The sequence below is a fragment of the Pan troglodytes genome, chromosome 19, assembly GCF_028858775.2.
Source record: "Pan troglodytes isolate AG18354 chromosome 19, NHGRI_mPanTro3-v2.0_pri, whole genome shotgun sequence".
NCBI classification, from domain to species: Eukaryota; Metazoa; Chordata; class Mammalia; order Primates; family Hominidae; genus Pan; species Pan troglodytes.
Window position 1 is genome coordinate 49,932,647 of NC_072417.2, and position 16,479 is coordinate 49,949,125.

The window sequence follows — 16,479 nt, forward strand, 5'->3', positions numbered from 1 at the left end:
ATCTTGAGCTATGCGTCAAATCCTCCACTCTCTGAGTTGGGAGAGACCTTCCAGGAAGTTGGTTCAGTTCTACCCCTGTGTTCAGATTTCTTCCACAGCATCTTATCTGTTGGGTCTTTCTGCGTGTCCCCAGTGACAGGCTGTTCACAGCAGCCCTCTTGCTTTCAAATGGACATCTTGATTAGACTTCGGGCAGCAGCACAGCAGGCATACAAATTACACAGGCCTATGAATTAATGCCTCCCCATCCTTGCCCTCCCACTGATGAGCTGGGCGATGCCAGGTAAGTCACCAGCCGTCTCCAGGCCCCCTTCTCCTCTCTAGACTGGAGTGATCACTTGCACCTTGGCAGTGCCTGGCGCAGGGCTGGGCTTAGGCAAGGCCTCACAAATCCTAGCTTTCGTGACTATTGTTAGAAAGCCCTTTCACACATTGATCTAAGGTGTGGCTCCCTATAACTTTGATCCTGGTCTGTCTTCTTAGACACTAGAACAAGACTAATTCCTCTTTCACATGGGTAGATCCTTAAATATTTGAAGATTGCCGTAAGCCCCACCCACTGCCCAGTCTCCACATGGAACAAATGTGGCATTTGGCAGCATTTGGCAGCCCACCACAGGGAGGGATAGGCAGTTCTTCACAAGAGGCAGACATAAAATGGAGAGCTTCCATCAGCTGAAAACCCTGCTGCGTCACTTCTCATCTGGTGGTTAAGCCTATCTTTGTCATCGTGTTCAAGGAACCTTAGGTCTGGGCCCGAAATTCAGGACACTGCATCTGTCCCTGCTGAAGTGCATGCCCTTACCTGCAGAAAGCCTGAGTTTGGCTTTCTGGGATCTTTAAAGATTGCGATTATGTCATCCAGTGTCCTCTGTCTCTCCCAATTTAGCCTTTTGAGCTTTGTCTTCAATGAATAACTTTTAATTAATACAATGATGCCAAAAATATATGTTCTTCTGTGGCCGTTCATCAGCATAAGATAATAACAGAGGCCTCCTCGTTTCTCCAAGTAGCAGATGGTGTACCTCCTCTTGCTTCTTGCGTCTCATTTCAACAAAGACAGAACGGCCAAGGCCATTTTCTCTAGAGAAATCTAGTTTATTCTACATGTTTAGCTTCATTATTCCCCTTTCTCATCAACAAAGACTTTTTTCTCCCTCCCATCTTTGCAGCAACAGAAAACAGATCTTCAGGACCTTATTCCGTGTTCCTTCAAACTTGTGGAGGGCTCAGAGGAAATCCATAAAGATGATTAAAAGACTGTTGCGTGAGGTAGAGATGAGAATGTACCTTGAAGAAAAGATAAAGGCATTGGGATTAATTAGATAGAAAAAAGAGGATATTTACCAAGGTGTTCTAATAGATGGAGGGCTTTTGTACAAGTGACCAGCTGTTCTTCCCTCTGTTGAGGACCAGAAATGGGAGAAGGCCAAAGCTGAAGTCGTCAACATTTAGGAAATTCCTGTCCTGGCTGTTGCACAGTGGAAAGGGTGACCTGAGCAAGCAGTAGGCTCTTGGGTGTCTTAGGCCCAAAGAGAATCACACTTTGAGTGATTTGGAGGTGGAGGAAGCAGAGGAAAGTCTCCCAAGTGAGCCTGCTGAGGGTCTGGCTGTGATGACACCACAGAGGACATGCAGGTGGCCGGCTGGCACTGTGGTAGCAAAAGTCTTTAACATCTGGCCCTCCTTTCACCTTCTCACCTTCTGTCCTTTTTTTTTTTTTTTTTTTTTTTCTTTTTGAGAAGGAGTCTCGCTTTGTCACCCAGGCTGGAGTGCAATGCCATGATCTCGGCTTACTGAACCTCCGCCTCCCGGGTTCAAGTGATTCTCCTGCTTCAGCCTCCCGAGTAGCTGGGATTACAGGCACCTGCCATCATGCCTGATTAATTTTTGTATTTTTAGTAGAGATGGGGTTTCACCATGTTGGCCAGTCTGGTCTTGAACTCGTGACCTCAAGTGATCCACCAACCTCGGCCTCTCAAAGTGCTGAGATTACAGGTGTGAGCCACCACGCATGGCCTTTTCTTCCTTTTTGAGACAGGTGTAAAAGACTGAAGCCAAGAGATGGTAAAGCTTTCTCTGTGCAGAGACCCCTGGAAATCCCTGATGTGGAAGCCCCAGGTCATAGTCTCTGGGCCTGTCTTTAGCATAGCTCTTTGGAAAGCCATCAGGATGCTTCTCCAGGTTTGGAGCATAGAGGCCCTGCCTGTGGGGTTGGGAGCTGTCTAACCCATCACCCCAGTGGGAAGGCTGTGGGGAAGAGGCAGCAAACACAAGGCCAGAGCAGATGTTCCTGGTGCTGACTGTTGATGAGATCACTGCATTCTGTGCCCCTGGGGCTCATTCTTCCTCCAAGCTGAGGTCACAATGTTAGAGCCTCGGAAATCATCTAACACTTTCCAAACGTTTTTTTAAAGTAACGGAGGCCAGGCATAGTGACTCACACCTGTAATCCCAGCACTTTGGGAAGCTGAGGCAAGTGGATCACTTGAGGTCAGGAGTTTGAGACCAGCCTGGCCAACATGGTGAAACCCCATCTCTACTAAAAATACAAAAATTAGCCGGGTGTGGTGGCGGGTGCCTGTAATCCTAGCTACTTGGGAGGCTAAGGCAGGAGAATTGCTTGAACCTGGGAGGCGGAGGTTGCAGTGAGCTGAGATCGTACCACCGTACTCCAGCCTGGGTGACAGAGCAAGACTCCATCTCAACATATTAAATAAATAAATAAATAAATAATGGCTGGGCGTGGTGGCTCACGCCTGTAATCCCAGCACTTTGGGAGGCTAAGGCAGGCAGATCATGAGGTCAGGATATCGAAACCATCCTGACTAACATGGTAAAACCCCGTCTCTATTAAAATACAAAAAATTAGCCGGGCTTGGTGGCAGGCACCTGTAATCCCAGCTACTCGGAAGGCTGAGGCAGGAGAATGTCATGAACCCGGGAGGCGGAGCTTGCAGTGAGCCGAGATTGTGCCACTGCACTCCAGGCTGGGCGACAGAGCAAGACTCCCATCTAAAAAAATAAATAAATAAGTAAGTAAATAAATAAATAAAGTATGGAACCTTTTCCTCCACAAATAAAATTTTACAGTGAATGGCAATGTTTAAAATCGAGAAAAGCAGAGCAGCCTCAGCTGCCCTGGCCCCGTGCCATGGAGGCCGCTGCAGCATGTCAGTGGCCTTCTGCAGAAGAACTTCCTCATGAATGCAGCCCCCTTATTTTACCCAGGGAGAAGCAGGCCTGGAGAGGACTGGAGACTTGGAGAGTGTATCCAGTCACAGGCTACTTGCTGCCTGCAGCTTCGTCCCCAGCACCCAGCTGGGGCTAGGGCTCTGTTGAGGAGACTGACATCAACCCCTGCTCCCTTCCATCAGGCCGCCGGTGCTGGGAGTATTTGTAGCCATGTTTCTGAGACACTTCCTGCAGTCTACTGAGGAATCTGGTTTGGTTCTCCTCTAAATCCAGTGAACCACCCTTGAGGCCTACTCTTTGTTTCGGGGCTTCTGCTGTGTGGAGTGCAGGTGGGGGCTGGTCACCCCTTGCTGGAGGTTTTTGTAGAGGGGCTCTGATGACAGACTGGAGTGTGTTGAATGCTTTGGGAGTCTTGAGGAGGGTGGGGTGGTGGGAGATCCCCAGAAAACATTGTATGTGGACAGGAAGATGAATAAATGGGAAGTACGTGTTAAAGCTGTCACTGTAAAATGTTAATGGTACAATCTAGGTGATAGGCATATGGTGTCTGTTCACTGTAAAATTCTTCCTGTTTTGCTGTATGTTTGAAAATTTTTATGACAAAATACTGGAGTGGGGAAACATCCTGAGGCCTTGAAGGATGAGTAAGAGTTTGTTTGATGGAAAAGGAAATAAGGGACATTGCAGGCAGATGGCCAACTTCTCAGGAGCCCTTAAGCAATGTGGCAAGTGCCTGAGGCCACCTATATCCTGGAAAGTCTGAGGTGTATTTGAAGATGGCCTGTGGGCCTTAGGTGCTGATACCCCAGTCTTCCGGAGGGTAACTTGGATCTATTTCCCACAACCTACTGCCACACTCCCCTGACTTGCACGTCCTGTGCCTTGTGATTGGCCTGCAGTTTGAATGAGAAGTGATTGACTTTTTTCCTTCTCCCTCCCCAACCAAGGACAGCCAGGGCTTGCTGCTAGGCCACAAGCCCCAGAGGCCACACTTTCTTGTAATGGGCCTGTTTGCTGGAGGGGGTGGGTCCTGAGCTGGGACTTGAGATCCTTTTGCTCATCAGAGATTTTCCGCAGACACCTGGAGCGCTGGAGCAAAGAGGAGCTCAGCAGTGCCTGGCTCGGTCCTCATGTGTGTTGGCACGTCCACATCCCTGGGGAGGAGACCTGCACGGTGGCCCGGAACAGTCCATGGCAGAGCAGAGAGGCAGAAGTTTGTTTGACCTCTTTTCTCTGTCCTACTGCCCAGCCTCCCTTTTCCATCCTGCACACTTTGGCCAGGTCTCCCTCTGGTGCTTCTTCCAAAGTATGGGGTAAATCTACTGCCCAAGTGTTGGCCAAGTATCCTTTTTTTCTTTTAGGAAGCAGGGGAGGATGGTCTGTCAAAGTTAACCTAAATCTGTGCTCCTCTGTCAGCCCTGAACAGATGCTCACTGCGTTTTACCAGTCTATTTGAAATACTATAATTATTTTAATTGTTCACTTCAGTCCTGGCTGTTGGAATCCTTCACGTGATCTATGTGATTGCTTCTTTCGTAAGTTTGGACATTTTTATTTTGTTTTTGTTTGTTTTAATGTTAAGGGCCTGCCTTGGTTTTCTGCATCACTCCTGAGTATGCTTCATTCTGTAATGAGTGTTTCCCCTGTGTTGTTGGCTTTCCTGTGTACAGTAATTGTGACTGGGTTTTGACCTGTGAGTGTCCATTGGCGCCTGTGGCCATTATTGCCTGGCAATCCAGACCACGTCTGGCAGGCCCCAAGGCCCAGGCAGCTTTTTGAGAGCCCCTCTCCTGCCTGGCCTGGGGACATGAGCCATTCACAACAGAAGAGAGTGGGTATTTTGTGGAGTTTTCTCTTTACTGGATAGTAGTGTCCCCTGCAATTAAGATCCCGTATTCACCTCTTATTAATTCTAGCACTTGTCTGTATGTTTATAAGTGCTTATTGCTGGTTCAGTGGGGCCTGGGATGAGTCCTAGAGAGGGAAAATTAGATCCTGGATGAACAAGAATTCCCCATTCTCTGAGTGAAGAGTGCTGAGAAGACTGAGCGTATGTGGATAACTGAGCTGGTAATTTGCGGGGACCAAGAGTTCAGAATACTTTATATTTTATTTTTATTTTTTGGAGACAGGGTCTCACTCTGTTCCCCAGGCTGGAGTGCAGTAGTGCAATCTCTGCTCACTGTAGCCTCTGCCTCCCGGATTCAAGCAATTCTCCCACCTCAGCCTCCTGAATAGCTGGGATTACAGGTGCATGCCACTGTGCCCAATTAATTTTTGTATTTTTTCGTAGAGATGGGGTTTTACCATGTTGGCCAAGCTGGTCTCAAACTCCTGACCTCAAGTAATCCGCCTGCCTCGGCCTCCCAAAGTGCTGGGATTACAGGCATGAGGCACCGCACTTGGCCTCTGAATACTTTTTTTTGAGATGGAGTCTCGCTCTCTCTCCCAGTCTGGAGTGCAGTGGCGTGATCTCGGCTCACTGCAAGCTCCGCCTCCTGGGTTCACGCCATTCTCCTGCCTCAGTCTCCCAAGTAGCTGGGACTACAGGTGCCCGCCACCAACGCCCGGCTAATTTTTTGTGTTTTTAGTAGAGACGGGGTTTCACCGTATTAGCCAGGATGGTCTCGATCTCCTGACCTCGTGATCCATCCGCCTCGGCCTCCCATAGTTTTGGGATTACAGGCATGAGCCACCACACCTGGCCCCGGCCTCTGAATACTTTAGAGTCATTAATTAATTCTCTCAGAAGTACTTGGGGAGAGCCTCCCATGTGTCATGGGTACCAGGGAAACACCTTCTCTGCCCTCAAGGAGCTTCAGTCTAGACGGGAGGGCAGATAAGAAGCCCAGCCCCTGTGTGAGTGCTGTGTTGCAGGATACCAGGGACATGCAGGGGGGATGCCTTTGATTCCCCACTGGCTGATTGACCACCTTGGTGATGTGTTCAGCAGGTGATTACTGGGCTTTTTCACTGTGTGTGGCTCAGTGCAGGGCTTGAGGGCATCCTTGAGTGGATAAATGGCAACACCCCCTCAAGAGTTTATGATGTGGTAGGAAGGAAGACCCTGTAGCCAAGCTAGCAAGATTATGAGACAATATGAGGAACTAAAGAGAGATTGCCGTGTCTCCTGTGAATAAATCAGTTACTTCTACCAGAAACGGTTTCAAAATGAAGTCGTTTTGAGGCTGAGCTGTGAGAAGGAGTGACTTATCCTTCATGTCTTATCCCCTTAACTCACTGGCACCCTCCAGTGCCCAGGTAGGTGGGAACAGCATTTCCCTCTGCTTTAACCCTGTATGGCACACTGGGACTTGTAGCTTTGGTCACATGCTTGGGGGCCAGCCTGGCAGTGTTGCCAGCTCCCTCCTCTGTAGCATCCTCAGTCTGGCATCGAGATGGCAAGGGGCCTGGCAGGAATTGACGGAGCTCTGTAAGCAAGTTTGAACAAGGGCATCAGTAAGTCTGCTGTTCTGGAACAGGGAAGGCTCATGGAAGCCAGGCCATAAAGTGCTAAGGCTCTGTCGTCACGGGGATGTTGCTTCTAAGGGTAGAGAGGGCTCCAGGGGCAACTGGGGGTGTGCGAATTTCCTCTTTTGGCCAGCCAGGGAGCTGCCTGGGCTTCTGAGGTCTCGGCAAAGTGGCAGATGTGCCACCAAAATATACCTAATGCAGTCATAAAATACACTCCTGCTGTTGCTGGAAGTGTAAGTAAACTGATGTCATATTTTCGGAGGGCCTTTTACTATTACTAATTAATGTTATAAATGACCATACCCTTTCACCTAGAAATTTCCCTGCTAAGGAACTTGTCCTATGGAAGTGCTTGCCCAAGTGCATATGCATGTGTGTGTACAGGTGTTCATTGCTGCATTATTTAGGTTGGCCACAAAAAGAGAGACCACAATCTAAATGTCCAGCAATAGAAGAATGGCGAGATACATTATGAAACACACAGAAAGGAATGAGGCAGTCTGTACCAAGTGATGGAGAACGGTGTCTGGAATATTTTGTTGAGAAAAAGCAATCTGGAAAGAATCACATTTTAATATTTTTTAATGATTTGTACAAGCATGTACTTGTATACATACAACAGTATGTCTGGACATTTGTCTGCTGAAAAAGTACTTGTTTCCTCTGCGGAAGGAGGGGCAGGCAGTGAAGAGGGAACTTCTACTTTGAATTCGGCACATGTCTGGTTTTATGAACAAGCATGTACTCCTTTTGTGACTTTTAAGAATCAGTACAAATTTTTTCAAAGGAGATAGAATGTGACAAAAAGCACACCCAGCAGGCTACCCAGAGGTGCATGTGTTCCCTAGGAGCTCAACAGGACCTGTCGGGCCATGCAGCAGCGCATCGTGGAGCTCATCTCCCGCGTGTCCAACGAGGAGGTCACCGAGGAGCTGCTGCATGTGAACGATGACCTCAACAACGTCTTCCTTCGATACGAGAGGTGGGAGCCGGATTTCTTTTTTTTTTTTTTTCCCTTGAAAAGATTGTTGCCATAACAGAGGGACTTCTTTCATAAACAAAGGAAAGAGAGGGAGAGGGAGAGAGATTAGAGTTGGAAAATACTCATCAGAGATGCTAATTTGTTCCCGGCTGACAGGAAAAATGCTTCTTGTCCTCCTGGGAACTGAGCAGCAGAAGCAGCAGGAAGTTGACGTGCAGAATTAGGCTCTGCCCTTTGTAAGCCTCAGGCTGCTCTGCCTTTCCCCACTGCCCCGCCACCCCCAGCCCCAGGGAGGGGTAGCACTTGGGGGCCTCTGGGCCCCAGAGCTTCTGCACCTGCTCCTTTGATGATCCTTTGAATTTGAAAAGGATTAAAGGGAAAAAAAATCTCTAGTAAGAAAAAGGATTTCCTCTTTCCCATCTTAAAAAAAAAAGAAAAAAGAAAAAAAGCTTTTCCCTTTGCAAATGTCAATGTTATCTAGAGCAGTCAGGGGAAGCAGGCGGGTGTAAGTGCCGGAATGCTGCTGCTTAGGGAAGCGTGCACACATTCATTCCAGTTCTTTCTGCAGCCAAATCATTTTTGGGTTTGAGGTAACAAACCTGCAAATTCTTTTTCATTTCCAAAGCCTTCCCTCAGGACAAAGTCCAAAATGTCTTATTTAGACCTAGTTTTAAATAGGAGGAATAATGGCAAGCACAGTTCCCATCTCATCACCTGATGGGAGCACACTGGGCTTTCATGAAGGACTCAGCATAAGGACCAAAAAGGACCATGATCAGGCCAACCTTTTCCCCTTAAAGATGAGGCTTGAGAGGACAGGACAGTGGCTTGAGTCCCCTGCAGACTTAAGGTCCTGGTCCCCTCTGCCGCACCAGCTGACTCACAGCCTACTGCTGGATTCATCAGGAGGACAAGGACCTGGCATCAGTTAGGGTGAGTGGGACAGATGCTTGCATTTGCGTTACCCTTTGGGGACCTAAAGGGTGGTTTTGTTATGGCTGTCACAGCCTTGGGCCTTGTCTCATCTTTTGACTACGGAAGTACACACCAGTGGCTCTGTGCCCACCTGACAGGTGAATAAACCTCTGCAGTAAGTGTGGGGGCATCCCCAGGACCCCCCAGTGCATCAGTTGGAGAACAGGAGCAGATATAAGGGGACCTGACTCCCAGCCTGAGGCCCCTTTGTCTTGCCATGTGATTCCAGTTTCTCCATGGTAAATGGGCTTGGGTTTAACCTATTAAACCTATTTAAGCCCTGCTAGAAAGCGTAACAGGAGCTAACTAATATGAGTATTTTCACCCAAGAGTCTCCCAGTCCCAGCATTACACATAATTCAGAGGCAAAGCCTGGGGCTGGTGGCTGGAAGTGCTATCCTGGTTAGAGTGTCTTTGATGATACTCATTGTTCATTGAAGATGAGTGTGGGAAAGGTACCCCAGGATTAAAATTGTTTCAGATGTATTAATATTCCTGTTCTCCTTGTAGACCACTGTTGAAAAAACACACGAGTCTTTTTTAAAACCACAGTGGACACTCACTGCCTTACCCAGATCATTCCTCCTGGGGATCTCTTGTCACCAGCTGCTGACTCCAGCAAGTTGGGAGACAAATCTGGAGCAGCATAACTCACTAAAGCTGGGTGTCTAAGGCTCCAGCTGGAAAAAGTCTCTTAGCTACCACTGCCCATGGCATTTGGAGTTTTTAAATACGATACAGAACATAATCTATTCTGCCCCACCCCAACACACACCTCATAACTACTCTTCCATTCCCCACCTGACAGGAGGATGACCTGGCCTTCGACAGTTGCTCAAAGCCAACTCCCCCTGCACTGCCTGACTGGGTGCAGAGGACACTCACTCCACCCTCCTAGCAGTCCTTCGATGACTGGCCCAGGCCTCTCTGTAGCAGCTACTGGCGAGCATTTCCCCAGGCCGTAGCCAGGGCCATGCGTCCGCCTTCCTCCTGCTGGTGCCCACCCTATGTGTGCCCCACCCCCTTTCCCCAGAGGCTGAGTTGGGAGCATGTTAGGAACACTAGCTAGTTGCTCCTGAACACAGCCCTATGAAATAGGGAGTCTGCAGCTACTGCCTGGTGGTGTAAACATTGGAGAGCTCCAAGGTAAGGTGGTTAAGCCACCCTCCCTCCAGGGACAAGAGGAGATCTCTGGGCCCAGGTGTGTGAGGAGAGGCTGGGGACACTCACAATGACCTCCATGATGGGCCAGCCACCACCCCTTTCTGATGCCCACTCTGGGTGCTGGGTGAGAAGCTGATCCTCTCAGGGGAAGCCCCACACAGAGGAAGCTGTGGCAGAGTTGATATATGGTTTCACTCCCTAGCCCCCAGGTGGGACTGGCTGGTCTTGGTCCCAGGGATTCTTCATAGGACTAGCGAGCACCCCACAGGGCCATATCACAGGCATCCTCTCTCCTTACTTCTGCTTTCCCTTCCCCTGTTAGGTTCGAACGATACAGGTCTGGCCGATCGGTTCAAAATGCCAGTAATGGAGTAAGTATTCCTTCAGAATCCTGTCATTTCCTGAGGCCAGACCTACCCCTCCACGTTTTGGAGGCTGGAGAGACCTCCAGTTTTTCTAACTGGTTTTGAAATATTTGGGAAATTGAAGAGGCAAGCCCTGGTTGATGGGATACTAGGGCAGAGCTAGCAGGCACCCCTGATGGGAAGGTGGCAAGCAAGCCCTAAGTTTGCATCTCCCAGGACAGTCACTGTTGACTCAGCAACCCCTCCTTCTAGTGGGGACGGGGAGGAGGCAGTGAGCAGGGCTCACTGACATCCAGGCCCACCATGGACCTGGAAGGCAGGTGGGGGAAGTGGCCTTGCTTCTGTACTAGAGCAGCGCTGATACTTTTCTTCTTGGAACCCTGCATAGTTGCCTTGCCAGCTTCTACCTCAGAGTCTGACTCCAGGGTTCTGGGGCTTATGGCCAATCTCATGTTCTGACAGGTACTGAATGAAGTAACCGAAGACAACTTAATAGACCTGGGGCCAGGGTCTCCAGCCGTGGTGAGCCCAATGGTGGGGAACACAGCGCCCCCATCTTCCCTCTCCTCCCAGCTTGCAGGCTTAGGTGAGTGTCTCACAGGGACAAAAGGGCCTACCTACTTCCTACCACTGGCCTCCCTTGCAGGCCACCTCTCTTTCTTTCTTGGAAGACCCAAAGAGAGTCTTTTGGGAAATACATGTGAAAGTGTATTCCTGAGTCCTAGCCAGTTGTACCACCTTACCTTCAATTCATACCTTTTTTCCCCCTAAATTTGAAGTTTAAAATCTATGTTGGAAAGCAGGGATGGGGGAAATTCCAAGGAATTAAAGAAAGGTCACGGCCGTGCGCAGTGGCTCATGCCCGTAATCCCAGCACTATGGGAGGCCGAGGTGGGTGGATCACCTGAGGTCAGGAGTTTGAGACCAGCCTGACCAACATGGCGAAACCCAGTCTGTACTAAAAATACAAAAATTAGCTGCGCATGGTGGGCACCTGCAATCCCAACTACTTGGGAGGCTGCGGCAGGAGAATCACTTGAGCCTGGGAAGTGGAGGTTGCAGTGAGCCGATATCGCGTCATTGCACTCCAGCCTGGGCGACAGAGCAAGACACTGTCTCAAAAAAAAAAAAAAAAAAAGAAAGGTCACCTGCCATGTTTTATATGGAACATTCCCTATGATTGAAGTAATTTCCTTTTCAATATTAACTAGGTCAAGGCCGGGCGCGTAATCCCAGCATTTTGGGAGGCTGAGGTGGGTGGATCACTTGAGGTCAGGAGTTTGAGACCAGCCTGGCCAAAATGGTGAAACCCCGTCTGTACTAAAAATACAAAAAAATTAGCCAGACTTGGTGGCGGGCACCTGTAGTCCCAGCTACTCAGGAGGCTGAAGCAGGAGAATTGCTTGAACCCGGGAAGCAGAGGTTGCAGTGAGCCGAGATCACGCCATTGCACTCCAGCCTGGGGGACGACTCCATCTCAAAAAAAAAAAAAATATTAACTAGGTCAAGGAGGGCAGATAGGTTTCAGCTCTTTGGCTTCTTGGAACACAGGTTTGAGGAGGATGCTGAAGCCACATCAGGGCTTAGAAAAGTCTGTGATTGATTGATTGTCAATATCTACAGAGGGCTTGGAAACAGGAGGTAGCAGCACTGAAATATTTGCTCTCCTTGAACTTTACCATCAGCCTAAAGCAGTCCATTGTCTGGAACTTAAAAGAAACTCACCACTTTCCACAGTTCATTTAGTTTGTACATTCAAAGTGTATATATGACTCTAGCACATTGGTTATACTGGATGATACCAATTTATAACAAATGAAATTATAACATTGAAATAATAAGCATGGCCCTCAAAATTCTTTCCTCTGTCTTGCTTTTCTGTTTTCCTTTTTAAAAAATATTTCTCGTCTACTTTCCTTTCATTTGACTTGAGTTAAACTTCTAGTGGCTATCAGTTGCTGTAATTGTAGCTTCTCAATATTTCGTATATTTGTAGCCACTATTTCTGTATCAGAACAGATGTCTCTGCCTTCAATCAGTCCAGCATATATGACTGCCAGATTTAATACTTAAAATTCAAAGTGTAACACCTGTAATCCCAAGACTTTGGGAGGCTGCGGCAGGTGGATCACCTGAAGTCAGGAGTTCAAGACCAGCCTAACCAACATGGCAAAACCCCATCTCTACTAAAAATACAAAAATCAGCTGGGCATGGTGGTGTGTGCCTGTAATCCCAACTACTAGGGGGGTTGAGGCAGGAGGATCACTTGAACCCGGGAGGCGGAGGTTGCAGTGAGCCGAGATTGTGCCACTGCACTGCAGCCTGAGCAACAGAGCAAGATGCCATCTCAAAAAAGAAAAAAAAAAAAAGCCGGGTGCGGTGGCTAACGCCTGTAATCCCAGCACTTTGGGAGGCTGAGGCGGACGGATCACAAGGTCAGGAGATCGAGACCATCCTGGCTAGCACGGTGAAACCCTGTCTCTACTAAAAATACAAAAAATTAGCCAGGCGTGGTGGTGGGCGGCTGTAGTCCCAGCTACTTAGGAGACTGAGGCAGGAGAATGGCGTGAACCCGGGAGGCGGAGCTTGCAGTGAGCCGAGATCGCTCTACTACACTCCAGCCTGGGTGACAGAGCGAGACTCTGTCTCAAAAAAAAAAAAATCAAATTGGATTCTGCTACCTCTCTTCTTAAAAAAGGTATAGTAGGCCAGGCATAGTGGCTCACGCCTGTAATCCCAGCACTCTGGGAAGCCAAGGCAGGCGGATTGCTTGAGTCCAGGAGTTCAAGACCAGCCTGGGCAACATAGCAAAACCTCATCTCTACTAAAAATACAAAAAAATTAGCTGGGAGTGGTGGCACACACCTGTAGTCCCAGGTACTCAGGAGGCTGCAGTAGGAGAATCTCCTGAGCCTAGGAGGTCGAGGCTGCAGTGAGCTGAGATCATGCCACTGCACTCCAGCTTGGGCATCCAGAGTGAGACCCTGTCTCAAACAAAACAACAACAACAAAAAAAGTGTAGTGTCCACCAGGGGTGGTGGCTCACACTTGCAATTCCATCACTTTGGGAGGCCGAGGTGGGAAGATCACTTGAGGCCAGGTGTTTGAGACCAGCCTGGGCAACATAACGAGACCTTGTCTCTACAAAATAATTTTAAAACAGCTGGGCCTGGTGGCATATACCTGTAGTCCTAGCTACTTGGGAGGCCAAGGTAGGAGGATCGCTTGAGCCCGGGAGGTCAAGGCTACAGTGAGCCATGATCATGCCAAGAGAGTAAGACTCTGTCTCTTTAAAAAAAAAAAAAAAAAAAAAGTCTAGTGTCTTCCCACCCACTCCTTTACCTGGCATTTGAGGTATTACCAGCCACTTCCTCCACAAATTTTTTCCTATGAGCGTTGTTCACTTCACACACCCTGGCCTCCAAACCCTGTGCCTTTTTATCTGCCTTTCCCCTTCTCCCCACAGCATCCTCCTCATTATCCTTACAGACCCACTGTTGTGTTGGTTTTGAGTCTTTCCTGATGTCTCAAGCCAAGCACTGCTGTGGCTTGTCTCTTGCCCACTCTGACCTTCTTGAAGCTGAGGACCATATCAGATTCAATTTGGTCTACTCAAGATCTAGCTCTGAACATGGTGGGTACCTAAGAAATATTTGCTGAATAAATAGATGTTCCAGGTCCTTGGACATTGTGATTGAGTTAATGAGGAGCCCAAGCGAGAAGGGCATTATGGAAAATCTGCAGGTGCACTGGCGCCAGTCCCTGCCTTGTCACCCCAGCAATCTCTTTTTTGTTATGACTCTTTCGCCTCCTTGAGCAGTTTGAGGGGCAGTGGCTGTTCCGTCCCCCATCTGGCCCGCCCTGGCTCCTCCGGCATGTGGTGCACTGGGAGTACCAAGGAAAGTCCCGCCCCACCCTCCCCATGGAACCTAAACCCGCCTGGCTGGCGTCCTAGCTTGGGGGCCCTTCATCAGATCTACAGTCTACATTTTGTTCTCATCTGCCACCCATTTGTTTTGTTGCCACAGACTTGGGGACAGAGAGCGTCAGTGGCACCCTCAGTTCACTCCAGCAATGTAATCCCCGTGACGGCTTTGACATGTTTGCCCAGACGAGAGGAAACTCCTTGGCTGAGCAGCGCAAGACGTATGTGGGGCCCCTTTTAGTGGCTCTCTAAAGATATTGGGGGGATTGACCCATGCCTGATCACAGGCCAGCACAAAAAGGCATTTATTTACCATGTCCAGGACTGCCAGGAACTTTAAAGCATGGCTGTAAGGACTTGGCATTAGATGCAGATACTGAATAAATACCAACTGCCCACCTTCTCCCCCACCCCCCCAAACACACACACACTCTCCTGCCCTTGGGGTTGACTGGAGTGTGATTTCTCCTGTCAGTTGTAAGAGACAGCTTTTCTCTTTTCTCCCCATGCTGCTGCTGCTGCTGCAGACACCACCCTGCCTGGCCCCTCATCCACAGGAGAAGCTTGGAAGCAGGAGGGTGCAGCCATGCAGGGTGAACCCATTCCTTACAGCGAGATTTTCCTGACTAAAATAAGTGGTCAGAGCAGAGGCTCCTCTGATAGCAGCTCTGGCTAGGATGAGCCATCTGGAATTCAGGGAGTTGATTCCAAAAGAGAGAATCCCCTACATCTCAGGGAGGCACTGTACATGTTTTGAGCTTTCTGTTCAGCCTAAAGGCGGGTGAAACACACTTTTTCCCACCTTTCCCAGGGACCCAGCATCTTGGTGCACTCAGCACCCTGAGTCCTGCTTGGGGCTCAGTAGGGTAAGCAGAAACCCAAGGTCCCATGTACCCTTCACCAGCAAAAGTTGATTGTAAAACATATATAGCTAAAGGAGTCGGAGAGTGGAGGAAGACCTCCCATAATCAGTGACAGGCCCGGGTCCCAGAGACCACCTTCCCTGTCAAATGCCACTGAGGCTGCTGCTAATAAAATAAGAATTAATGTTACTTTGTGTTTATCTAGTCTTCCCTCTGAGGAGTATTAGGGCACTTTGGACATTCAGCTTCAGAGATGCTCAGTATTGTTACTCAAGAGAGGGATGTTGAGGTGCACAAAATCTGAGATCGCAGAGATTAGTGGCTCAGCCTGAGCTAGGACCCAGGCCTCCTAGCGTCCACTGCAGGGAGACAGACAACATGAGCCCTTAGCCTCTGCTCAATGTCAAGGTTTCACGAAATGTTTTTCCAAGGACATCTGAGGAAGGACCATAGGATAGAAGTGATTACAGGCCACTACCCCATCCCTCCATGACCATTGGAGGAAAATGAACTCTGCTTGTGCTGCTTCTTCATCTCCAGGGTAACCTATGAGGATCCTCAGGCTGTCGGAGGACTTGCTTCTGCACTAGACAATCGAAAACAGAGCTCAGAAGGGGTAGGTCTTTAACCCTGTTTTTCTGCCTGGAGTCTTCTGGAGGGAAAGTCAGGTGGTTTGGCAAAGCTGGCTGGGTAATTCAGCAGAAACTGGCTTGCACAGGGGGCAGGGACACCCTGGGGGAGAGACCCACGAGGGACACCCCGTGGAACCCAGGTAGTGCCTCATTGAGTCTTCACCTCACCCCGTGAGATGAGGCCACACATGAGCTTCCCAATCCACCCAAGAGAAAACAGTCCCAGGCAGGTGGGAGACAGGCTGAGACACCCAGAAAGCAGACAGCAAGCCGGGGTTCCAATCCTAGGATTAGTGTCCATCTCCAGAACCCCTGCTGTTCCTACCACAGTGGCCCCAAGTTCTCCAGGCACAAGTCTCCTATGGTCACCTGTTACAGTGCCACAGGGTGGTCAGTGCTCTGATAAAACCATGGCCTGCACCAGGAAGGACAATGCTGACCCGAGCCACATCTCTGATGGCCATTTGTCACTGGCCTAGCAGAGCAGTACCAACCCCATTAGAAGGCACTCGAGAGCCAGGGTTTGTTTACAGAGCTGGCGCAGTTGGGTGGTGGCTGGGAGGGTGTCCTGTGGCGGTGAGGGGGTGCGGCACAGTGAAGTGGAGGGAATGGTATGTGTTTGGGCCTCCCCAAACATAGCCATGCTTTCTGTACAATTTCAGATTACTGAAGGGGAAAGGATGTGTGTCTTAATGCTTCTCATGAGATTTTTCTTTTTGCCTAACTAAGAAATGTGTATGAATGCACGTCTGTTTGCAGGGGCAGGGAGGAGGAGGGTCCTTGGAATAACTGCCGACAACAGCTGGAACTCCTGTCTGGGTCCCCCAGCTGGGCTAGAGAGGGCAGTGATCATCTGTCCACTGGACAGGAAGGTTTGCAAAGGGCTGTTTGCTTACTGGGTCC

The 16,479-nt window shown here is 49.2% G+C and overlaps 1 protein-coding gene and 1 long non-coding RNA gene across 11 annotated transcripts in view; one reads left to right on the forward strand and one right to left on the reverse strand.

The window, feature by feature from the left end:
• TOM1L2 (target of myb1 like 2 membrane trafficking protein) overlaps positions 1–16,479 on the forward strand; it is a 124,689-nt gene that overhangs the window by 91,194 nt on the left and 17,016 nt on the right. For all 10 annotated transcript variants that reach the window (XR_010152973.1, XM_009432661.5, XM_016932313.4 and 7 more), the window contains 5 exons: positions 7,518–7,651; positions 10,113–10,161; positions 10,618–10,741; positions 14,185–14,302; positions 15,485–15,560. Coding sequence is in view for 9 of the 10 variants with exons in the window: in XM_009432661.5 (XP_009430936.2) it covers positions 7,518–7,651; positions 10,113–10,161; positions 10,618–10,741; positions 14,185–14,302; positions 15,485–15,560 (501 nt within the window). In the remaining variant the exon portion in view is untranslated. The remainder of the gene's footprint in view (positions 1–7,517; positions 7,652–10,112; positions 10,162–10,617; positions 10,742–14,184; positions 14,303–15,484; positions 15,561–16,479) is intronic.
• Positions 508–2,305, reverse strand: LOC129137693 (uncharacterized). The gene is made up of 2 exons (XR_008540440.2): positions 1,970–2,305; positions 508–1,290 (listed from the first exon to the last, which is right to left on the reverse strand). It is a non-coding gene; the product is annotated as an uncharacterized LOC129137693 (long non-coding RNA).